Source organism: Bos indicus x Bos taurus, chromosome 4, assembly GCF_003369695.1.
Source record: "Bos indicus x Bos taurus breed Angus x Brahman F1 hybrid chromosome 4, Bos_hybrid_MaternalHap_v2.0, whole genome shotgun sequence".
Classification (NCBI taxonomy): domain Eukaryota; kingdom Metazoa; phylum Chordata; class Mammalia; order Artiodactyla; family Bovidae; genus Bos; species Bos indicus x Bos taurus.
The window spans coordinates 72,626,085-72,652,064 of record NC_040079.1 but is presented as its reverse complement, the minus strand read 5'-3'; the positions used below and the strand labels follow the sequence as shown (position 1 = coordinate 72,652,064).

General features: G+C 46.6%; 1 protein-coding gene and 1 long non-coding RNA gene across 2 annotated transcripts in view; one reads left to right on the top strand and one right to left on the bottom strand.

The window, feature by feature from the left end:
* The window catches only part of CDHR3 (cadherin related family member 3), a 68,791-nt gene that overhangs the window by 15,814 nt on the left and 26,997 nt on the right, over positions 1-25,980 (top strand). Inside the window, exons 3-6 of the mRNA XM_027539683.1 lie at positions 5,791-5,956; positions 9,309-9,406; positions 20,559-20,653; positions 21,391-21,495. Coding sequence (XP_027395484.1) covers positions 5,791-5,956; positions 9,309-9,406; positions 20,559-20,653; positions 21,391-21,495 — 464 coding nt within the window. The remainder of the gene's footprint in view (positions 1-5,790; positions 5,957-9,308; positions 9,407-20,558; positions 20,654-21,390; positions 21,496-25,980) is intronic.
* LOC113891544 overlaps positions 5,928-25,980 on the bottom strand; it is a 59,987-nt gene continuing 39,934 nt past the window's right edge. The window contains exon 5 of the long non-coding RNA XR_003510792.1: positions 5,928-6,010. This is a non-coding gene — a long non-coding RNA (uncharacterized LOC113891544). The remainder of the gene's footprint in view (positions 6,011-25,980) is intronic.

Below are 25,980 nucleotides of genomic sequence, written 5' to 3'. Positions count from 1 at the left end.
TCCAATCCAAATGAACAGTATGTTCAGTTTGTTACAAATAAAAGGCTCACTTCTTATTGCCAACCACCCTCATATGATAACAGGTGTTAGGAGTGCCAATGGTAGCCGAATTCTTCGGGTGGAATAGTTTGTGTAATGATCTCCTTAGAAACCAGACCCCGATGAACTAGTACCTGGTGATTCTTCAGTAGGAAATTTGTGAGAAGATGTTTCATACGGAAGAACACACCCTTAATAAAAATATAAGTCTGGATGTCTAGCCATACTGCGTGGCTCTTGTTCCTCTTGGACAATTCAGACCCAATCAATCACATTCAAGAGCTATGCCACTGCAGCTCTGTTTTCTAGTTTGTCATCTGGTCTTTCCCAAAGCTGTCACTTCTCCTTAGGCAGGATGAACCTACTGATTGCATGTTTTCTACTGACAACCTCAAAGGCCTTCTAAGGATGTCTTTAGGGTGTAGGGACCCTGTTGAAGTGCATTCTCTCCCATGTCTACCTCATTCCTCAGTGGGCACAGGAACCTCTCCTACAGTCATCATCAGCCCTGCCCCAGCTCCCACCTGCCATTGTTCTGGGTTCTAGGGGTACCCAGTGGGCCTGCTTGGTCTGAGCTTGGCTGCCTCTCTGAGAAACATACAAGGTATTCTTAAACCCAGCTGATGATTAGAGTCACTAAGGGAACTTTCAAAAAGTGTGCATATCTGGGCCTCAGAACACACCTGTGGAGCCCATGGACTTGGGGGCCAGAGCCCAGCATCTTGTATTCTCCGCACCCCAGGGGCGGGCCTCTGGCATGCAAGGAGCACACATTCAGGCAACCTCCACCTCAGTATCCAGTGCACATTCCTGGGGCCCAGCTGCCGTTTCTGTGACTTCCCTGCCTGTAGACCTGCTCCCTTGACATCTGGTTCATCTTTAACAGCTGCTGCTCATCTGTGCCTCTAGGCCTTGCCAATTGTTTACACTTACAGAGCACACAGTATACGCTGGACGCTGCGGAAAGGACTTGACATGTGCTCTTTTGTAATATTCACAACAATCCAGTGATTTTATTTGCATGATTGTCCCCTTTGTACAGATAGGGGAAATGAGGAAAAATTTAGTAGACGTGAAATAACTTGCCCTGTGTTGCACAGCTATTGCTGTGCTGACACTGGAAGGCAGGCAGTCTGGCTTTAGAGCTCTATTTTTTTTAAACAGCTCTATTGAGATATAATACACATAGCATGTAATTCACCCATTGAAAGTGTACAGTTCAGTGGTTTTTACTCTATTCACAGACCGTCACCACAATCCAGTTTTAGAACATTTTCATCCCCCCAAAATGAAACCCCAAACCCATTAGTAGTCACTCCCCTGTCTCCTATCCCCCCTGGCCCTGGTAACCACTAACCTACTTTCTGTCTTAATGGATTTTCCCATTCTGGTCCCTTTGTATGAATTGAATCATATTGTATTTTTTTTTTAATGACTGGCTTCTTTCACTTAAGCGTAAAGTTTCAAAGGTCACACATGTAGCAAGGATCAGTACTTCATTCCCTTTAAATGGCTGAATGATACTCCACTATATGGATATACCACATTTTGTCTATTTGTTCATCAGTTGACAGATGTTTGGGTTATTTCCACTTGAGAGCCCTCTTTCTCAGCCTCTTGCAGTCTATTGCCTTTAATGATGAGGATGACCAAACTATTTCAGATTGTCAGAGGTTTCAAAGCACATTCACATCCTGATCTCTTAATTGTTACTACTAACACTGATATTATCACTATTAAAATTGTAAATCCCTATTTTATAAAGAAGATCACAATGAGACAGCAAGGTTAACTGATCTGTCTGATATCACAGAGCCAGAAAGGATGAAATAAGAACTTGACTCAGGTCTTCCTACTCCCAGTCTCAGGCTCTGTCCCCTCCAATTGCCATGCACAGCTATTACTGTTTGGATAAGTATCCAAATCTTTCACTATCATATCTCCCCTCCTACATCCCATGTGATTCAAACAGGGCTGTCAGTCAAGGAGGAATTCCATCCTGTTCCTGACCTCTACAAATGGAGAATGTCTTAGCCACTCCACTGATCTGGGCTTAAATGTTCAGCATTTGGTCCCAATCCTGGTGCCCTCCTGGCACCACAGCCTGCAGCTACCCAGGACCTTGTGTCGGTACTAGAATGGGCCACAGGTTCACACGTTCTTAACGACTGGTTGCTTCTCCCCCAGAAACTACCCAATATCATCAAGTATCCCCTCCAGGAAGATCCTATTCTCCAACCCAAACTGCTCACAAGGGCTGTTCCTACAGAACATGACAATGCCATCTCCATGGCAGAACCTGACTCCTGGACACTCTGCAGGGTCACCTAGCCATGAGGTTCTGGGGTCTCCAGCTCAGAGGTCTGTCACTCTTGGCCTTGGGACTCAGTCGTGTAGGACTTCCTAAGGGTGACCTCCAGTCATGCCAGAGGCCAGGCCACCCTGCTTTGGGACACAGCTGCTGAGACTCGGGGAGTGAGGAGGATTAATGATGGAGGCGTATGAGGGGTATGAGGAGGATTAATGATGATGATGACAGTAACTCACATTTACGGAACACTTAACGTATGTCAGGAATTCCCCTAAACATTTCTGTGAATTCGCTCATTTAATCCTCATAACAACACTATGAAGTGCTATGCTATTATTGTTTGCATATTAAAGGTGGGGAAACTGAGGCATAGAGAGGTTGGGCAACTTGCCCAAGTTCACATAGCTAATTGGTGGCAGACTTCAGATTTGAGATCAGGCAGGCTGGCCCCAAGAACCCCTGTTCATCACTCCCACACTGCACTGCCTCATCATTGCCCAGCAAGATGGATGCCTGAGGCTCATCGCTGGGGTTTCCTCCTGGAGCAGCACTAAGAAGGAAAACTCCCAGGAGTCAGGGAGGTGTGACAGCCGAGCTGCTAGAGCAGGCACTCTCTGAGGTCACGGGGCAGCCGCGGCTGCTCCCCTGCCATTAGCACACCTCTGAACTTGATACCCCTTTGTCCTTATCTGCTGTCATGAGAACTGTGGACACTTTAGATTTGCTCAGTCTTGTCCAAAACAACCTCAAACCTAAAACCAAACATTGTCTTTTACCAAAACTCTGCAGCTAGTTTGCCCACCATCAAAGAGGCTCCATCAGGGAATTCCCTGGTGGTTCAGTGGCTAAGACTCCATGCTCAATGCAGGGACATGGGTTTGATCCCTGCACAGGAAATTAGACCCCACATGTTGCAACTAAGAGTTCACATGCTGCAATTAAAGATTACACATAGCACAGTTAAAGATCCCACGCACCACAAGTAAGGCCTGGCACAGGCAAATAAATACTTTTCTTAAATGGTGGGGAGGGGGCTCCACCACTCTCAGCCATGATTCTTGGAATTCTCTCCCCTCCCTGCCCTGGTCTCCTGATGCATGAAATAGGGGAAGTTTTCCCAACCTATAACCTAGTTGTTGTGATGATTAAATAAAATACTCCACAAAACAGCTTGGCAAGAGCCTGGCACATGAACATTTAATTCATGCTGGTGTTAGTCACTTAGTCATGTCGACTGTTTGCAATCCATGGACTGTAGCCCACCAGGCTCCTCTGTCTCTGGAATTCTCCAGGCAAGAATACTGGAGTGGCTAGCCATTCCCTTCTCCAGAAGAGGACACTTAGCAGAGGATGGTTTTGATCCATTGACCTCTGGGTTATGAGCCCAGCATGCTCCTGTTGCACTACTCTGCCGACAAACAAACAAGCAAGGCATTTCCTTTGATCCAAAATCAAACCAGCAACTTAAGGATGTCCACATCTATCAAGTCTACACTCCTCTGCTCTACCTGCTGAGCTATCGAAGGATGCTGATAAAGACAACAACAAAAGCAACTTTTCCATGTATTGGCAGCAACCCAATTCCTCTGGTTCCAAGAGACAACATTTGAGACCCTTACTTGACTGTTCTAGTTCCTTCCTCTAGGATGATTGAGCCAGTCCCAAGGAGAAGGGCTGTCAATAGAGAACACTATGGTGAAGGGTCTGGAAGTGTGGGATTCAGAAGAGGGCTCCAGGCTTAGCTGGAAGCTAGGGGGTAAGTCAGGAAGCAGAGTCGATAGTCGTGATGGGGGAGCAGCTCTGATGGGTACCCATTCACTGAACAGTTTTCAACATCTAATGACAATAAAAGGCAACATTTGCTGGGTGCTCACTCAGCCCCAGACAGTGATCTAAGTAACCCATGGATTAGCTCGTGGAATCCTCACAACCCTAGGAAGCAGATGCCATCAGTATCCCCACTTTACAGCTAGGGAAACTGAGACACAGCAAGGTTAAGCCATGGGAAGCCTGGGCTTTAAAACCGGTCTGGCTCCAGGGTCTAAGCTCTTGACCTTCGTGTTATGCTGCCTCTCACTGCCCATGTGCCAAGCAGAGAGGCAGGTTATCTCCACTTGTGTGGCACCTAGGCTGACCCTACTTGTGGATGGTGACAGGAGTACTGCGATGTCTCTTTCAACCCTCCTCCCTATGTGTTCCCTCCACAGCATGGGTTCATTCACATCCGTGACCATCCTCTCCTCTCATAATCAATCCAGATTTATGCAAAGTCAAACATGACACCCACCACCTCCTCCATGAAGTCCTCCTTGACTAAACACATCTCACAATGAATGTTTTCTCCCTGAATTTCCACAGTACCCTGATCTAGCTCTTTGTTTTCATATCTTGTATTATACTCCAGCTGTTTAACTAGGGTGAGACTTATTTACCTAATGATAGTTATGAGGAAACAAAATTGGGGAAAAGTCAAGTAATGTTCCCAAGGTCACACGGAAGTCCAGCAATGGAAACTGGATTGGAGCTAAGTGTTCTTCTCAACAGAGAATACTGAAGGCCTCCTTGCCTGGCCCCAGTTGCACTAATAACCAAAAGGTTATTAACTGAGACATAATTAAGACATTGATGAAATTTAGTCCTTGATGTGCAAAGGGCTCTGGGCTTTCTTGGAGCTCCACAGCTATGCTGGTGGCAGGGATATGCATGTTGATGTGAGGGGTCACAGGCTGGCCTCCAGGTAACCTCAGCAGGGCCCTCCCACTACACACCACGGAGGCTCCTGCTGGTCACAGACTAGATTCCAGTGATATGTCTCTGGCCCTGGTTCTTGGTGCCCCTCCCACATCTCCAAAACACTTGTGCAGAGCACACGTTTCCTACAGTGGGAGAATGTGTGGAAATACACCCCCAAACCCAAAGAGGCTATTGATATAAATAAATATCATTTCTTCTTTCTGCAGATTTATCCTTCTCCTCTTATTTAGTCTTAGATATGGCCTTGGAAAATTAGAAGGGAGAAATGAGTGAAGAGGCAACTTAACAGCTATCCCAGGGAAGTGAGGCATCTTACTCTTAAAGAAGAGGAAATCAAACTGTCTGCAGGGTATTTAAGGGACTTGCCTCGGAGCCTACCCCAAATAGTGACAGGCTTTAAAGCTTTCATGTTTTCCATCTCCGGTAGATGGAACTAGGATGTCTCCTGAATGTTTGTCTTCCTGTGAAGAGCAGCTTCACACACAGGAGTCCTTTTAGTGCAGTGTCATGGGGTTTATGTAGAACGGACTCAGGCAAAGCAGCCCATTCCCCTGACAGTGAGGGAAAGATGGTTTTCAGGATGCTGGTTGCCTCCTTGCTGGTTAATATCCATTTGCAAAATGTATACACACAAAACAGAACTTTTCTTAACACATGGTTACTATGACTTCTGCATTTGCTTTTAGGTTGTCACCACTGGGATGGAACAGTTAGATTTTGAAGAAGGACCACACATATTTGACTTGCAGATTTATGTGAAGGATGACGTGGCTGTCACTGACCTGCAGGTCCTGACGGTCCAGGTGACAGATGTGAATGAGCCGCCTGAGTTTCAGGGCAACTTGGCAAAAGGTGAGACACACTGGGGTGTACGATGCAGTCCAGACAGTGGCATCAGGCAGGACCCTGGGGGATGGAGAAAAACAGAAGAGTAAATGAACAAACAGCTGTTTCTCTGGAAAAGGCAGCTGCTTAATGAACAGGGAATAAATGAAATATCCTCCAGCTGAGGACTCCCAATAATAACACCCAATAATTTACAAAGCCTTAGCCATCCATGGCTTGGGCCTCTCCTGATCCTGTGGAGGGAGCTGGAGCTCAGGACCGCAAGTGGATCATGCTGGAGGAATGTGGGCTGAGACCGTTTCAGGCTCAGCACTGGGTACCAGCCGCTGACTTCCATGGTTCATCCTCCCCATGGATGCCGACGCCTCCAGGGGACTGTGTATCTGAGATCTGCTATAGAGTAGACACAGTATAGGGGACTGGAGCATAAGATAACTTCCTGTGTCATCTCCCCTAAACTCTTGGCTTCAAAGACCATGTATACACTGACAACTCCCAAGTCCATCATTATTTTTGTTTGTTTGCTTGTTTGGGGCGGGGGGGGGGGGTGTTGTTTTCCAGTCATCTTTATTAACCTATCAACATTATATTTTATACAAACTATCTTGAGGTCTTCTCATAGGAATCTGCTTTAGTATAGCATGTTAATAATAAAACCAAGTAAGATGGCTAAACTTCAACCTAGCATTCTACTATCCTCTGGACAAAGCAAGTTAGAAACTCAATCACATTACACACGTGTAAGAGTTGTGCTCCAAGATAATTAGGAAGCTGCTACACCAGCTTCTCCCTTGAACTCTAGACTCAAATAGAAACTGTCTTACCCAGCATCTCCATTTGGATGTCTAATCGGTATCTGTGATGTTGTGATTTATAGTAAGAAATATATATGTGGTCTTCTTTCCCTCCTGACACAGGAGGGAACTGCCTCTTGGCATTTCCTAAGTGATGAGAGTGATAAAGGTGTCTTTTGTTACATTAATGAGGTAACTTTTGGACCCCACCTAAGGATGCCCACCAGGGGAAACAGCTATGTGAGTAGAGGGCTGAACAGTGGAGAGGGGGTAGAGGCTGGAGACGGAGTTAAACTGAGCTCAGTCAGCAGCGGCCAGTGACTTCATAGTGGCCTATGCAATGAAGCCTCCACAAAAGCCCGAAAGGGGTTCGGAGAACGTGGTGAATATGTGGAACCTGGGGGGAGTGGGTGCCCTGAGAGGACATGAAAACTCTCTGCCCCTTTCCTACACTGTGCCCTATGCATCTCTTTCATCTGTCTGATCCTAACTTATATCCTTTCATAATAAATCAACAATCTGGTAAGTAAATGTTTCCTTGAGTTCACTAGAGCACACCCCTCTAGCAAATTATTCCAACCTGAGGAGGAGACTGTGGGAACCTCCAATCTAGACCTGGTTGGTCAGAAGCAGAGGGGCCCACCTAGGCCTGTGCTGGCATCTGAAGGGGCAGGGGCTGTCTTGTAGGATGGAGCCCCGAACCCGTGAAGTCTGATACTATCTCTGGGTAGACAGTGTCCGAATGAGTTGGACTGTGGGACACCCAGCCAGTCTTAAAGAATTGCTTGGTGGTATGGGAAGTGCTCCCCCCTCTGCCCCCCACCCCAACACCTGGAACTGGTGCTGGAATCTAAACTGAAATGTGCCCCCAGACCCCTTGACTCCCACTCCATCTCCCTCCCCACCATCATTTGTTATTTTTGTTTAGCAGCTAAGTTGTGTTCAACTCTTTGGGACCTCATGGACTGTAGCCCACCAGGCTGCCTCTGTCCATGGGATTGTCTAGGCAAGAATATTGGAGTGGGTAGCCATTTCTACCCCAGGGGATCTTCCAGCTCAGGGATGGAACCCAAGTCTCCTGCTTGGCAGGCAGGTTCTTTACCATCTGAGCCACCTGGGAAGCCCCCCTTCCTACCATCTCTGCCCACATCTGCTTCTCTCATCTTCCCTATTTCAGTTAATGGCAACTTCATCCTTCTAGTTTTGCAGGCCCAAAGATCACAGTTATCCTTGACTCGCCTCTGTCTTTCACACCCAACATCAAATCCACTAGGAAATCCCACCAGGTTCTAAGTCTATGCAAAACCCAGCCCCTCCCCAGCATCTCCACCATGGCTCACCTGGGCCATGGCAGTGCCCACCTGACTGGCTTCCCTGCCCTGCAGCCAGAGGGATCCTATTAAACAACAAGAGTCAGAGTCTCCTTAAGGCCCCAGAAGATCTGATGAGCCCCTACCAATCCCCATCTCCTCTCCCACACACCTCTTCACCCACCTATGTATACCCCAGGCACACTCTACACTGGCATCTTTGCATCTATCTACTGTTTCATCTGCTCCTTCCCCTTCTTCTCTACGTCTCCTCCTTAAGGATCTTGACACTAATGTCAGTGAACCTTCTGGAAGCCCTCTATTTAACATGGCAATCCAACTCACCACACTCCTTTCCCTGATTTTTCCCCATAACATTGCTCACTAACATTCACATATTTTATTCATTTTTTGTTATTGAATTGTGATTCTATTCTTTACCAGCTGAGACAACCCCACAACTCCTCTAATCCTGTTTCCCTGTTTGTAAAGTGGAGATAATTATTACAACATCTACTTTATAGGGCTGTTATGAAGATGAAAGGAGAAAATATATAAGCCCTCAGCACAGCGTCTCCAAAAGAGTGAGTTAATGTTAAAATTCTTAGTCACGTCTCAGAAAGGTTCTCAGAAAGAACAGAGCATGGAGCAGAGCATGGCAGCTCCTCAGGCAGGGCTGGCGGTACCCAGCGACCCTACCCGCCCTTCTGCTGCCCGCCAAGAACTCTGAAGTAGATGACATCCATTTCTGGTCCCTTTTCCTGAGTCCCTGCAGCCCTCTCTCTCCCTTTTCACATCTTCTCTGTGTTCCACTAGGAGGCCTCTCATTTCACCGACTTTCTGCTGAGATGCTAAGTGCACTTGAGGGGTAACCTTGGTTCAGTTTAAGAGGAAAGAACACACGAAAGAAGATCTGGAATGGGAGCAGCCTCACACTGGAAATTCCCACCTGGGCTACTTTCCACTTCTCTACCCTTATTACTTCCTTCCCCCTGGTCACCCCTCAGCCTGGGAGATACACAAAGGCTTGACACCAGCTTGGCCAACCCTAGCTCTTTATTAATCCCTATAAACAGATCCACCCCTACAAGCTGGCCAGTGGTCTTACTCACAGCCTTTATTATAGCTGTCTTCTTTCCCACAACACCAATACGCTTGGCTCCCTTTGACTGTGAATGGCTGTCCTGGTTTTGGAATTCCTTCTTTGCTTTACCTAATAAAATGTTTCTTATTCCCCTTTGGACCCTGGTACAGGTCTAGACCTCTACATAGTGGAAGGAACAAAGCCTGGATTCGTTTACCAGGTGGAGGCCTTCGATCCAGAAGACACAAGTCAAAACCTACCCCTCAGTGTAAGTTTCCTTATTAAATGGAAAAGCAGCTTTTCTGTGTGGCCTGGAGTCTCAGTGGGGCAGGTTGGGAAGTGGCAATGGGAGGGAAGTGCTGTCCACCTCCAGGCACAGAGCACCGGGGAGGCTGGAATAGGTGAGGGGTCTCTGGAGACAGACATCCCACATTGGATCCATGCTTCTGTGCAGTCTTGGACAAGTTCTTAACCTCTCTGAGCTTCAATTTCTCCATCAGTAAAATGGAAGAATAATAGAATAACACGTACCACAGTAAGGAGATTATTAGTATTAGATAATGCACGGAAAGTCACTTAGCCTGGTATATCAAAATTGCTCAGCATTTTTTAATTCCATGATAATTAAAAACAGCTATATTATTCAAAAATAAACATGCAATGTATACCTCAAAGGCAGGCAATAACACTTCCTTTTCAAGAGATGAAGCCAAACTGTTTGGAGCCAGTTTTAAAGGAAAATTCTAAGAGAATCCCAGGAATTCCAAAGTAAAGGAGGACTTCCACAAAGGAAAGCAGGAGACGGAGTCGTGAGGCATTCAGTCTGAGACCGCTGAACTCCACCTTTAATCAGTTTCCTCAAGGGGTCTGCCAATGGAGCTCTTCTAACTACTCACCCTCAGGCCAAGAGGCTTCCTAGTTTATTTCTGAGCAAGGATGCCTCAGCTCCCAGTTCTGCCCACCAGCAGGGCCTTGTGTACCCACTGCAGCCAGGCAGCCCAGGCTGGAGAGGACAAAACCAGAGCTAACGCCACCTGCCTAACCTTGGAAAACCTGCCTTACAGAGAAGCAAATACTTGAAATATGACACCTGGGGAACTGGCAATACAAGGAGGCTGTTCTGCATTCGCTGCATGATTAACAGCTTCAGCAAGACTACTTTTTCTAACAGGAAGAAGAGAGCTTTGGGAGTGAACTCCAGGTCTGATAGAATATGGTTCTACAGGGTTTGCAACAAAGCTGTTTTAAGGTTATCAGTTTGTTATCATTAGAAGACAATCCTGTCAAAAAGAACAACCAACCAACCCAATCATTCATCCAAGATTCTATTTGCATGAATAAGTGATTAATATTCAAATTCATAATGGGTTCCTACTATGTGTTAAGAGCAATACTAGGTGCTTTAATGCATACTTATTAATAACACACTTGTTATATAAGTTACAAATGTGTTTGTCCAAAGTAACAGAAAATTTAACCACAGGGGTGAATATGGGATTAGTCTTCTTCCATAAAAGAAGACCAGAGGCAGGCATGCAAGCAGTCCAGGGCTGGCACAGCTGCCACCCTTAGAAATCTAGATTCTTCCTATTTTTCTGCTGTTCTATTCAGTGCATGCTGGCTTTGTTCTCTTTTTGTTCACCTCCTATTACAATATGGCTGCTGTACCTCCAGGCTTTACCTCTAAGTTCCAGGCAGGAAGAAAAAGAAAAAAAAAAAGAAAGCAGGAAGGGGTACAGGGTAAACAGGGCAGGCCAACTTAATTTGTCCCTTTTTCTGTGGAAAACCCAGGATCTTCCTGGAAACCCTACCCAGAGATCTTCTGCTTACTTCTCACTGGCCAGAACCATGTGCTATGCAACTGTTGCTTGGTAGTGACTGGGGGAAAAGGGATTTGGGGATAGAGATGACGTTAGCAACCCGAAGCACAGTACCTACATTTGGTTCATCTCAATATTTACCAAGAATCCACTATGTGCCAGGCTTCCTATTAGCTTCTCTGGAGACAAAGATGGATAAGATACATCTTTGTACCTCAAGAAGTTTATAGTCTAGGTGGGAGACCTTCGTGCATACAAGAAATAATGATAATTCAATAAAATTATTACTATGAAGTTTGTACAAGAGGCAGTGGGGGTCAGAGTGGAAGGAATCTCAGCTGTGAAGAAAAATATTTATTTTTAAATCTCCATTTTAAAAATATATCTTCCCCAAATTAGGCAGAGGAACAAGGTCATGGCCCTCTCAAATGTATGTCCTAAGTCAGGTCATTACCCTTTTAGATGAAGGAAAGTAGCCCAGGTTTGGAGCAAATACAACAAGTGCGGCAAGCTAAGTCACTTTAGTCATGTCTGACTCTCTGTGACCCTATGAATTGTAGACCTCCAGGCTCCTCTGTCATGGAATTCTTGAGGCAAGAATACTGGAGTAGGTTGCCATGGCCTCCTTCAGGGGATCTTCCCAACCCAGGGATCGAACCCAAGTCTCCTATATTATAGGCAGATTTTTTTTTTACCACTGAGCCACTGTGGAAGCCCAATACAATGGGTATTGCTCCCTTAAAAGAAAATGTAATGCCATCCAAAGATTTCAGAGAGCAGTTTCAGGGGCTTCGAACTGGGTGGCTGCAACTGTGGCTTCTACAGTGAGTTGAGGATTGTTTGGGGATGGGGCACTGCAGCAGAAATTGTTAACGAAGTATTTAACACCTGTGCTGGAACTAACACCTGCACGGAAAGTCACAGCCAGCCCGCAGGAGCAGTGAATACAATCTAGAAGGAAACTTTCTCAGACTAGCAAAAGGTAATAACAGTCTAGGAAGTAATATGCCGTGACCTTTGTACACAGACATTTTATTCTGGCCGCTTGAGGGTACTAAATGACATATTTTGCTTCCTACAAGAAGAAAGGAGATGGGTTAATTTCCTATTGACCAAACCTGTGCTTCTCAACCTTGGCAGTAAATTGAAACCACCAGCTGCTGCTGCTGCTGCTAAGTCGCTTCAGTCGTGTCTGACTCTGTGCGACCCATAGACAGCCTCCTACCAGGCTCCTCTGTCCCTGGGATTCTCCAGGCAAGAACACTGGAGTGGGTTGTCATTTCCTTCTCCAATGCATGAAAGTGAAAAGTGAAAGTGAAGTCTCTCAGTCGTGTCCGACTCTTATCGACCTCATGGATTGCAGCCTACCAGGCTCCTCCATCCATGGGATTTTCCAGGCAAGAGCACTGCAGTGGGCTGCCATTGCCTTCTCCGGAAACCACCAGAGGAACTTTCAAAAGCACAGAGATCTGGGTCCCACCCCTGAGGAGTCTGATGTGCCTGATCTCGGGTGTGGCCCCAGGCATCAGGTTTTCTAACCCTGATCCTCCACCCTGAGTGAGCTCTTGCAAACCCAGATTAAGAACTGCTGCTTTTTTTTTACATTGAAATATAGTTGATGTACAATAGTATATGTTACAGGTGTCCAATATAGTGAATCATAATTTTTAAAGGTTATACTCCATTTAGAGGTATTATAAAATATCAGCTATATTCCCCGTGTTGTACAATACATCCTTGTAGCTTATTTAATATCTAATAGTTGTACCTCTTAAGTCCCTCCCCCTATATCGCCCTTCCCCACTTTCCTCTTCCCACTGGTAACCACTAGTTTGTTCTCTGTATCTGTGAGTCTGCTGCTTTTTTGTTATACTCACTAGTTTGTTGTATTTTTTCGATTCCACATATAAGTGATATCATCCAATATGAGTCTTTCTCTGTGCAACCTATTTCACCGCTTTAAGATACTATTTCCCACACTTCCCAGGTCTCTCCCTTGGAGTTTTGGACTCTATGGGTCTGGGATGGGTCTGGGAATCTGCATATTTGCCAGATACCTTGTGTGACTGGTCTGGTCAAAAAGGCTGGCAACAATGAGTATTTCTCAGACAGTGTTTCCAGCCCTACATGCGGACATACTTAGGATGCTTCAAAAAATGCAGATTCCTAGCCTCTGTTGAGGCTGAATTGTTCCAATGCTGAATTGGAACGCAAACTTCCCAGGTGCTTCTGATGCCCTCTGCCCTTTGAGAACCACTGGCCTGAATAAACAAGCACAGACTTAAAGCAAACACCAACACACGTGCAGGAAGCCACCTGGGCTTGGTGTGTACCTTTCATCTTACCTGGTGGGTTCCAGGATCCAGGAGCCACCTTGCTGGTGACAGCAACTAGAGGAAGGAGGATGAATAAAAGCTAGTTCTAGGGCAGCTCCAGAACCCCCAACCCCAAGGGTAGAGATTTACAACAAATCTCCACCCTTGGCCAACTTAATAAAGTGAAACTGTGTCTGTCACAGACTGTGTAAAATTGAGGCTAATAGAAAAACCACTGTATTTGCTCCCTTCCTTTTATTTATTTTTAAATTTAAAATTTTTATTTTTAATTAATTTTGATTGGAGTAGAGTTGCTTTACAGTGTTGTGTTAGTTTCTATTGTTAAGCAAAATGAATCAGCTATACACATACATATATCCTCTCTTTTCTGGATTTCCTTCCCATTTAGGTCACCACAGCACATTAAGAAGAGTTCCCTGGGCTATACAGTAGGTTCTCACAGGGCATCCATTTTATACATAGTACCAATAGTGTATATATGTCAATCCCAATCACTGAAGCGTTTTAGCATCCACCCACATCAATCCCAATCTTCCAATTCCTCCCACACCACCTCTCCCCCTTGGCATCCAGACATTTACTCTCTATATCTGTATCTCTAGTCCTGCTTTGCAAATCAGGCTTCCCAGGTAGCTCAGTGGTAAAGAATCCACCTGCCAATGCAGGAGATGCAAAAGATGTGGGTTTGATCCCTGGGTTGGGAAGATTCCCCCGGAGGAGGAAATGGCAAACCACTCCAGTATTCTTACGTGGATAATCTCACGGACAGAGGAGCCTGGCAGGCTACAGTCCATAGGGTCGAAAAGAGCTGCACACTACTGAGCACACACACACATACATTTTTCTAAATTCCACATATATGCATTAATATATATTTGTTTTTCTGACTTCACTCTGCATAACACTCTATAGTGAAATGAAGTTGCCCAGTCGTGTCTGACTCTTTGCCACCCCATGGACTGTAGCCTGCCAGGCTTCTCAATCCATGGGATTTTCCAGGCTAGAGTACTGGAGTGGGTTGCTATCTCCAGGGGATCTTCCTGATCCAGGGATTGAACCTGGGTCTCCCGCATTGTAGGCAGACGCATTACCCTCTGAGCCACCAGGGAAGCCCTGTAACACTCTATAGGTGGATCCATATCTCTGCAAATAACCCAATTTCATTGCTTTTTCTGGCTAAGTACTATTCCACTGTACCACATCTCCTTTATCCTTTGTGTTATACTTTGTTGATGGATGTTTAGGTTGCTTCCACATCCTGGCTATTGGAAACAGTGCTGCAGCGAACACGGAGGTGCAAGTGTCTGTTTGAATTATGGTTTTCTCTGGGTATAGGCCTAGTAGAGGGATTGCTGGGTCATACGGTGGTTCTTGCTCCCTCTGTTTTAAAGTTTTAAAGCATATGGTTGCACATTGTTTGGACCTGCACTGCCCAATAGAGCTGGACTGTGAGTCAGAAATGAGTGCTATGTGTTTAAATGCTCTAGTAGCCCAATGAAAAAGGTGAAATAATACAAGTGAAATTCATTTTAGCATAGTTGACCTCAATATATCCAAACTGTTATCCTTTCAACATATAACCAACATAAAAATGATTCATGAGATATTTCACACCCTTCTTTCATAGTATGTCTTCAGACTCGTGTATTTTACATGTACAGCTCATTTTCTTTGGACCAGCCACAGTGCAAATGTTGTGTGATCACAGGTCCCCGTGGTTGGTGGCTGAGACCCAGTACTTGCTTCCCTGCCCATGCACCTTCTGTGTTGTGACGGGTGCAGGTGGAGCAGGCTCAGAGGCAAGCATCAGGACACAAAGACATGCAGAATGGTCCCTATGTGGATAATTATATTCATTGGCATTTCCTCCTGCCCTTTCTCCACCTCCTGAAGGAGGCTCTATGGGCCCCACTCCCTCCCACCCAACTCCCACACTCCCCGCCCCCTGCTGCTTGGAAATGGCCACCGTGACTGCCGCAAAGCCTCCTCAGAGACTCAAAGAACGTTAATCAGTTTCACAGCTGGAGGCAAAGTGATCTAGTGCAGCAATTCCTCCATTAAGGGGCTTTCTCTTGGCCTTTCCATTAGGGAAGGACTTCTGCATAAAGTGAAATGTGCTTTGTCTTCACCAGGGCAGACAAAGGATGAAATCAAAAGAGCCATAACCTTGCTACCAGCTGGGCTACCGGGAGAGGCAACAGGGAAGGCAGTTCTCTCTCTGCTTCCATCTGGCTCATGGCTCTGAAAAGTGGTAGCAACTTCTGTCAGATGCCTGCCGGTCCCACTGGATGGGACTTTTAAGATGCCTTGAGCAGCATTCTATTTCCTGACGAGGGAAGGAACTGAGGCCCTTGCCAGGGCCAGGTAATGCCGGTCAGAATGAAGGGATCCTGCTCATCCCCTTCTACCCCTTTCTGGCAAATTGTCCTTGGTGTCCTGCTCCTTTCTTTCCTGAGTGATAGCACCCTTCCTGTTCCCCAGGGACGTCCATCCCCACAACAGGTGCCCTCACACATACATCCCATTCACTGCCCCCCAGGCATCTGCCTAACTCAGAAGTCACCACCAGAAGTGTTTGCAAAATGCTTTACACCCCAGGTTCTTGTGAGACTGCTCAAGAAAGGAAAAAGCAGTGCTATTGGATAATTCCTTGGAGAAGGCAATGGCACCCACTCCAGTACTCTTGCCTGGAAAATCCCACGGAGGAGCCTGGTAGGCTGCAGTCCATGGGGTCGAGAAGAGTCGGACACGACTGAGCGACTTCCCTTTCACTTTTCACTTTCATGCATTGGAGAAGGAAATGGCACCCCACTCCAGTGTTCTTGCCTGGAGAATCCCAGGGATGGGGGAGCCTGGTGGGCTGCCGTCTATGGGGTCGCACAGAGTCAGTCACAACTGAAGTGACTTAGCAATAGCAATAGCAATTGGATAATTCCTACTCCAAATACACCACCACTGATGACTATTCAGACATCAGGAGAGATACTTCCTTGAAGAGAAGGGGATTGTTGTCCTTATGATTAGTGAAGCCTGAATCAAAGAACAGGACCCAAGGCTGATTAGGGAAAAAGACCGACAGAAGAAAGGAAGGTTTGCAGCTTCCTCAGTAAAGGATGGTATATCTATAGCATTTTGCATTTATACACGTGGCTCACCTTAAAAACAAATACTTGTCTATAACCCACCTAGCTCACCCTCATGATAATACCTACACAAGCTGAGTCCAGCTGAGTTAAGGGCTTGAACTGGGCTTTTTTTTTTTTTTTATGGTAGTTGTTCTTTTCTCCTAGGTACCCTTCCCTCTCACTTGCATCCGCCACCTCCCACCTCTGAGCTGGTTTGGGGAGGAAGGGGGAGGAATGGGGCTTTTATAAAATATTCAGCTTACACTGAAAAATAATTGGACTGTGATGTCGTATTTACAACTTGCCCCAGCCCAGTAGGAAGAGGCTGCTCTGTCTGGACCTTCTGGGTGAGCTTGGAGGCATGCTCTCAGTGGCTGGTGAAGTTACTGGAGCTCTTCGGACTTGGAAGGAATCAGAGTCCTGCTTTCCCTCTGGAAACCTGGCCCCTGGAAACTGCCTGCTGTGTTCCTATGAGTTGGAAGGCTGAATTCTTGTTGCTTGATTCCACCGCAGGCCTGGAAGCAACCGAGGGCTGCAAACCAGCACAGGTTGAATCATTATTCACCCATGACGTCAACTGCAGCGGGGTGAGGGGGGAGCCAGCCCGGAGGTGGCGCATCCTCCCAGGGGAGCCTGACATTTCAGGAAACTGGGCCAGCTCTCTCACATCCTCCTTCCTCCTCAAACTGGTGGCACAATAAAGGATGAATGGGGCAGGAAACTCGCTCAACGTCCTCCACCCTGAAGCTCTGTGTCCATGAGCAAAACGCTGCTGCCAAGGGGCTGCAAATAGAGAAACCTGGGGTGGCGGTAAAGGAATATTCCCTGCAGGGAGGCTAGAGAGCTTGTCTGACAAGCGTTGGTTCACCGAATTGATCTGATTACTCAGGACTTTTCTTAGCCAGTGCTGGAGCAGAGAGGGGCTGCCACTGCCTTTCATTCTATTTAATTTCTGTTTTCCAAGAATGAATATCAAGGGAGCAGCTTTGATTAAACAAGCCTTTAAAAAGGGGAGAGAATGCCAGGTTTTACAGAAAGCTTTGCTGAGTCGCTGGCAAATGGCCACATGACACAATATTTTTAGTCTGTGGATATCATCTCCTTTCTAAGTACAAAACTGCTATTCCCATTAACACAAGCTTGTAAGTTCAGGGATAAAGGAAATTAGCCTGGATCTAAAAGAAAAAAAAAATCAGGATTCCAGGAAGTCAGCCTCTTAATAAAAATTTAAAAGAAATTCCCCACATTCTGGCAAGATTTTTGTTATTGTTGTCTTTTTGTTTTGTTAAGATTCTTTAAGGTGGGAATGATGGGAAAAGGCTAGAATAAAGTCCCAATATTTAACCAATATTTATTGAGCATCTACTAGGTATTAGGCACAGGGATAGAGCAGTGAATAAAATGAAGCCCTTTCCCTCATGGATCCCACATTCTAACTGGACAATAGTAGTTAGCATACATGGAGGGCTTATCATGGCTGGGCACTGTTCTAGAACTTTGCGTGATCACTCCATGGGGCATGTCTTAGTATTCCTCTTTGTTGCACAAGCTCTCACAACTGGAAAGTGGTAGAACCAGGATTCAGATTCAGTAGTCTGGCTCCAGTCTGGATCCAGAGCCACTTCATGACTCAAAGACTCCGACCTGTGACTCACATTCCAGACGGATCTAAGAGTCTTTTCTCTGTGTCCCATCATATCCTACATTTATCTCTCCTAGAGCGCCTGGTCCAAATATTCTTTGTATGTTCCTTTGGTTGACCATCATCTTCAGCAGAGCAGGGCTGTCTGTCATCTCCGTATCCCAAGACTTCGACTGTCTGGAAAACAACCAGATCTGGGGACCTATCTCCTAGAGCATTTTAAAACACATGCGAAAAGGCCAACCGATTCAGGTGCATGTACTAAATGCCTTGCCAGGCTCTGAACCCTACATTCCAGCACCTTCAACTTGGACCTCTGATATATGGATATGTGAGGATTCTCTGCAGGAAAGGCTCTGCTCACAGAGCCAGAACTGCTCCACATGCTGCCAGCTGCAAGCCCCACCAGTCAATCCGTGGGGGGCTTGGGATAAGTATCACATCTCTGAGTGCTGCCAAGGTGTTCATACAATTTGGAGAGGGAGTGTGGTAGGAACTGAGAGAAGGGCAGTCCTTGGCGTTGCCCAAATATTTCCTCTTAACAATGGGTTGGAAGCACTTAAGTAACCAGCAAGGAAGACTTCGTAAAACAAGCCGTTACAGTAGAATGTATCATCATTAACCAACCAGGCTGTAAAATAAGACAAGAATACGGGCAAATGCTCAAGCTCTAAATCAAAAGAACAAAATATTATGATTTTGACTAGAACATCATCTCAATTTTTTTTGTAGAGTGTATGTTTACATAGAAAAGAACAGAAGGCTAGTCATGAAAATGATGAGATTTTATAGGTGATTAATATTTTCTTTTTTAAACTTTTCTGTCTTTCCCAATTTTTGTGTTAAAAATATGTTCATTACAGCTAGAAAATGTTATTAAATAATAAACAGAAAGTAAGCACTTAAAAATGGTTTTAGAATCTTATATTGGCCCCAAAGGAGAGCTTTCATCTCTTTTCTGTGCATTCTCTTTTCTCTATGGGGAGCTCAGCTGCGATCACAACACAGAAAATCACTGGGTTGGAAAGCTTGGCTAGCGTTTGCTTTGATTCTAGACTTCAGGGGCTGTGACTCTGGTCACAAAACCTTCACTTCTGATCTGATCAGGGATCGTCCCTCATCCTAGTTGCAAATAATGACACCTTCTACCCTTAAAGCCTTTTGGAATAAATGGCTATAAATATGCAAGCCTCACATGTTGCTGCAGCCCTCTTCATTATACTGTGTGCATTTGATTTAATCCTCCCCATAACATGTGTTGGTGGTCTCATCCCTAAACTACAGGCAAGGAATGGAATTGTCCCAGGTCCTGAGGTGAGATCCAGAACTTGGACTCAGCTCTTCTGATCCACGGCCTTCACCCAATTCTTGACTTCATCACGGGAGCAAGGAAGGGACTCCATGATCCTGATGAGCACCCATGGATGGACAGGGTGGGCCTCCTATGGACTGGCCCTTAGTGGGATGAACAAATAAGCCTGTGTCCCTTTCAGAGCAAGTGATGCTGTGCAGCGGGGCCCACAAGAGAGCTGGGCTGAGTACTGGGAACCAAGGAGGACAGGCTCTCAACTCCCCAACTTGCACAAAGACTTGACCAGTTGCCACAGCTCTGCAATCTAATGTTAAAGAGTCCAAGCTAGCTTCTAACTTTGACGCCAGTACCTGCTAAGGTTATTTTCTCTTGCACTTGTCTCTTCCCTTTTCTCTGCCATCATTTCAATGAACAATGCTTGTGAACATTTTCATACCACATCATGTCCCAAGTTCTTTTAAGGGAAGAGACTGAATCATATTTGCTTTGTTATTGTTTTTCAGTTGCTAAGTCATGTCTGACTCTTTGTAACCCCATGGACTGCAGAATGCCAGGCTCCACTGTCCTCTACTATCTCCTGGAGTCTGCTCAAATTCGTGTCCATTGACTGGGTGATGCTATCTAACCATCTCATTCTCTGTCATCCCCTCTTCTCCTTTTGCCTGAAATCTTCCCCAGCATCAAGGTCTTCTCCAATGAATCAGCTCTTCACATCAGGTAGCCAAAGTATTGGAGCTTCAGCATCAGTCCTTCCAATGAATATTAGGGTTGATTTCCTTTAGGATTGTCCTATTTCCTAATACATGGGAGCTGTGTTGAAACAGTGTTGATTAAAGCCAAGACATTGAATAAAAGCCAGAAGTGAGAATATTGTGGTTGGGATAAGGATGCTGGACTCAGAAGCAGGGGGCTGTTTATGTGCATTGTCTGTAATTGAAGTAGGATCCAGTGGCCAGCTTGTCAGGGTACTACAGATCAGGATCAAAGACTCAGACCAACTGATTCAGAGTTTTCTTGAATCAAGAACCATTAAGCCAGAGAACTGCCCATTCGGGCCTTCATTCTGTTGCATCAAAAAGGTTCTACAGGCCATGAATATAAAATGTGAAGTGAACAATCTCACTTCCTGGGGAAAGCTGCATAGGTGTGCTTAGTTATGCTTTTTCCCTTGTTTTTTTTTTTTAGTATCTCCTGATTTCCCCTTCAAAGAATTTCAGAATGTCTGCTAACGGGACTCTCCTCTCCACAACAGAATTTGACTTTGAAGCAGGACACAGCAGGTAGCCTTTGCCAATGACCTTACTTGAAGTACCTTTTATCTGAGGGTCCAAGAGCAGGCCTGGTGCAGCCAGGAAGGCCCTGAGTGTTCTGTGGCCTTGCTGCCAGGTTCAGAGGGTAGTGAGCTCCAAAGAGGGATCGGGAACAAGGCCATCATCCAGAAGGCCTCCTTCCCTGTCCAAAAATCCTACTCTCTGGACCACAGGGATGCAGGTGTGGGAGAGGGTCCCTGGGGCATCTGGAGGATTGTCTTGGATGCCCTTCTGGCTCCAGGGAGGCAACCATCGGAGCTGTCCACTGACATTAGAGCAAAACGGTAGAGGCAAGCAGGCCTCTGAGGAAGGAGGTGAGGAGAGGCCAGGGTTCAAGGATGCAAACACAGAGGTCTTGGGGTTTGGCTCTGGGCTCTGCACCAGGTGTGAAAAGCAGGGCTAGTTACTTCATCTGCGGCAGCCTTGGTTTCTTTATGTAGGTGTAGAGGCACTTTGCTGGGATGTCATGAAGAAGGATGAGGACAGACTGTGCAACGTGGACAGCGTGAGATGGGGCCATGGACAGTAACTGTAGGATGAGGAATGGAAGGGTCTTAGAGATGAGGGAAGAAGGTCTAACTCTGCAGGGGCATCTGGAGAGGGGGTGGCCAGAAAGGGGAAAGACACTTCCCCCACTCCCTCCACCTCATTTGTGGTAGTGTCAGCAAAGCTTGACTTCCTGCCTGACTTGGGCTGTTTCCTGACAGTTATCATCTCATCGTGGAAGTGAGAGATAGTCAAGGACTCGGAGCATCCACGGAGCTGCACGTGAACATCGTGAACATCAATGATGAGATCCCACGCTTCACCAAGTAGGCCTCGGGGCATGGGGAGGGGCCTCAAGTGGCCAAGTCTCTTCAGACTCATTTCATCCCCGGTGGAGGGCTGCCCCTTGCCCTGCCTGGAGGAGAGGGAAAAGGAGAGGGAAGAGGCTCCAGACCATCAGGGTCCTTTACCTGGGCCTCTGGACTCCCACCTTCCACCTCAGTTCCCCTGCCTCCACAGCCTGAAGACATGTGCACCATGGGATTCTGAGGATGTTGGGGAGGGGGTGGGGGCCACATGCCTTGGCTTTGTGCAAGGCCTGCCAATGGGCACATGTAGAAGGTAAATATGAGGTACTCATAGGATAACGCACTCACCGTTAGTAAGAGCACAACCCTAGAGAATGTCATTAGTCCAGACACTTTTCTTCCTCTTGGGATATCATTTTCCACTCTTGGGATATCATTGTCTCTGACTGAGGGAAGGGCTGTTTTGATGATGCCTAAGGGATCTGCTCACTGCTGGGTGCTCTGAGTTTCTTCCTGCTGTGGTGGATCCAGGACCTGTGTCTGGCAGCTCCTCCACTCAGCTGACATGAGGAATTGAATCTGGTGGAGACAGCCTGTGGGAGTGTGCCCGGCAGTAGCGTAGGCACAAAAGGGAGACCAGAGCCTGTCACCCATAGGAGGATTTAGGAGAGGGAGGTGGGACTCTGAGCTAGCATATGACTCTGCAAACAGCCTGACTTACTGGTTACAAAATTCTGCCTGCCCCAGTTTCTGAGCCAGGCTCAAAAACCACCATAAGGAAACTGGCAAAATGCTCTGCCTCAGTTCACCGTATTCATGGAATAAATTCAGCTCAGGAGATCCCACCAACAAAAAGCCACTGGGCCCCAGAACTATGTAGAATGCTTGCAAAGTATTCTGAGATTGAGGTATTAAAGCCACTCACAGGCTAACAGTGCCTTTTGGCAAAACACATCACAGTTGTGAAACTTCTGGATATTATCACAGTCTATAGCCCAGATGCTGGGTGTCAATGTGAAGGGAACAGCAGCAGAGATACTCCCATGAAATACTTCCCATCCATGCCTGTTGCCAGGTTAAGCTCAGAAGGATGACTCAGTACATTCCTGCTGACAGGCTTCTGCAGGAGCACAATACAGGCAGCTTATAAACAGTTGTGACATCCCAGCCTGGATTCGGACTCAAGTATTGACCAACATGGCAATGCGGATTCATCAGTGATCCCCAGAGGAAGGTGATGGTGGTGGGGCTGGAGCTGACATGTTCTGTGATCCCCTTCCCAGTCTGTGAGGTGGGAAAGCAGACTATCAAGTTCACCCACGGGACAGAACTTGTAGGACATCTGGTTTGAACTATGTCTTTCAAAATAAAGCAGTTCGCCTCTGCGCAAAGAGAACATGACCTTGGCTGTTTGGTGAGGCCCCCAGAGATGGCTCTGGAACTCTGGTTCTTACTTTCAGTTTGAGAGATGAACCTGTTAGGCTCCATCCCAGACAGGAAGCATGAACTATGTGACTGTCTAAACATTTTTTTGAAAAAATAGTCGACTTTCTTTCAGAGTATTCCCCTGGATGTTGGTAGGGATGGGTCTGCAAGAGCTTGTGGTCTAGAAGGACTTGTGATCTAGAAGGGGGCAGGGTGGCTGCTCAGTTAGAGCCAACCTAGTCCCTCAGCCATCTGCTCCTTCAACAGGTTTGCTCAGTTTCAAACTAGATACTGTCTTTGAGGGTTTCCTGGTTTCCTTGAACCATGATACTTCTTTTCCCCCAAATCAGTGCTTGGACTAAACATTTGTTGTTGTTCAGTCGCTCAGTCATGTCTGACTCTGCGACTCCATGGACTGTAGCACACCAGGCTTCCCTGTCCCTCACCATCTCCCTGAGTTTACTCAAACTCATGTCCATTCGGTTGATGATGCCATCCAACCATCTCGTCCTGTGCCGCCCACTTCTCCTCCTACCCTCAATCTGTCCCAGCATCAGGCTCTTTTCCAATGAGTCAGCTCTTCACCTTAGGTGGTCAAAGTGTTGGAGCTTCAGCTTCAGCAGCGGTCCTTCCAATGAATGTTCAGGGTTGATTTCCTTTAGGATTGACTGGTTTGATCTCCTTGCAGTCCTAGGGACTTTCAAGAGTCTTCTTCAGCACCACAGTTCAAAGGCATCAATTCTTTGGTGCTGAGCTTTCTTTATGGTTCAACTCTTATATCCATTCATGACTAATGGAAACTTGAGACTAAACATAAGTTATTTAGTTCAGTATTAACACAATTCATTTCTCAAATGGACTTGAGTAGACTGAGTTTGAGTATGAAGTAGAAATGCAAAATAGGGAAGCAACTCTCCTCTCTTGACTGTTTGTTAAGGTTCTGCAATGAACACAATCAATGCAAGTACTATTTCTGTTGTTGAAAATGTCTCACCATTGTACTCCTGGATGGTGACAAATGTCTCAGTGTTTCCTGGACTCGCAACATGCACTCCAGGATGCTGCCATTATGAAAGCTGGGCAGCTGAGTATAAGAGTACCTGACTTACATTCACCAGCTACATCAAAGGCAGAGTGCTCTATATTTTTGCAGAGATCCTTGTTTTAGAGTCGGGCAGGGGGGTCTTTCTATTTTTTGCCCACCCCTTTTGCATTCACTCACAGTCCTTTCAACCTGGTGCCAGATAGTGTAGACACAATTCAGAGGCTTAAAAGACACCATCTCAGGTCATCCCGGATTCACAACCTTTCCCCTGAGTGTGGCCATGGGCCCAGGCTCTGGTGAGCCAGTGTCATGGAGAGAAGAGTATGGGGAGTGGTAATATCAGAGCTTCCCCTATCAGGGAACTGCCAGGGTCCTGGTTTTAGTGCATTTAGCAGATCTCTACTGTGGTCTCAGGGTGACACTTCTAAGTTAAGTGATATTTTATACACACTTGGGCCTTGGATCCTCAAGCCAAATAAACCACAGATTTTCTCTTCTGCCAGGCTCAGTATCAAGTCAGCCAAGGAAAGGATGTTATATCTGGGTAATTGTATCTTCACCAATAGCCTGATCAGTCTTCCTCATGGGACCTGAGTTCCTGGAGCACCCAGCATGGACTAGATGAGCCCACAGAACAGGGTCTTAAACAGCTGCACTCCTGACATGTCAAGAAGGATACTTTCTGTGGTGGGGCTGTCCTGGGCATCACAGGTTGTTAAGCAGCATCCCTAGTCTCTACTCACTACATGCCAATAGCAGCCGTTCCTCTAGTTGTGACAAGCAACAGAATCACCTACAGCTGAGAACCACTGTCTTAGGAAAAAAAAAAAAAGGAGTCTGGGAGGAAGGGGATTTCCTGTCTGTTCTATGAGAGGCTGGGAACGTGTGGCTTTTCCCTCTAGTGATCCCTTACAACGCATCTGTTCTAAGTTGCTTCAGTTGTATCCAACTCTTTGCAACCCTATGGACTGTAGCCTGCCAGGCTCCTCTTTCCATGGGATTCTCCAGCAAGAATTCTGGAGTGGGTTGCCATGCCCTCCTCCAGGGGATCTTCCTAACCCAGGGATCGAACCCACCACCCTTATGTCTCCTGCACTGGCAGGCAGGTTCTTTACCCCTAGCACCACTGGGAAGCCCAATTCCTTGCACAGGTAGTCTTTCTCAAACTTTAAAGTGCATACACATTTCCTGGGTATCTTTGAAAATGTGGATCCTAATTCAGTGGTCTGGAGGGGCTAGAGGTCTGTCTGCAGATGCCGCATCCTCAGGAAGCTGGTTAGAAAGGCAGGGACCACATTTGGGGTAGCAAGGGTGAGGCTGTGAAGGTAGCATGGTTGTCTTAGCAACCTCTTTGTTGGAAGTTAACAGAACCCCCTCAATGTAGCATCTTCCTCAAACAACCCTACATGTTAGAAACAGGGGCTCTCACACAGTAGAATGAGGACTTAGTGCAGCCTGAGAAGCCAGAGCCGAATCCCTTTCCCCTCTGTCTCTGCTGTTGGTTCCTGCCACCCCTGCTTCCCTGGCCACACCAACTTTGTCCATCCCTGGACCCCAGTGGGTGGCACAGTTTCCCTGAGAATGAGCTGTGTCCAGCCAATAAATGGATGAATGGTGGCTTCTGTGGGACCACCAGTGGTGAGAGGTCCAGAGCCCTGGGGTGGCCTCTTGGCCTGAACAAGATTACTGCCCCAACAGTGGAGTGAGCCTTCAGGGGGTCACCCCACAAGTGAAGGCAGGCCCAGGATCTGGGGAGAAGCCTGGCCTGGGAGGGCCTGCCTCTGACTCCCCCAGAGGTCCCCTCCCCTTTCTCCTCCCTCTGGCCCTGCAGATGATGGCATGAAACCACAGAGGCATTCTGAGCTCATGAAAGGAATTCAATCCTTTAGATACGGGCTATAGTATTCCCCTCTTAGAGAAGCTCCCGCGTGGGAAAACCCAAATTTAGGAGACCAGGAAACTAGAGATGACTATTTGCCCCACAGAAGTGATTTTTCCTCCACAAAAGGACTTTCTGCAGAGTTATTTTAAAC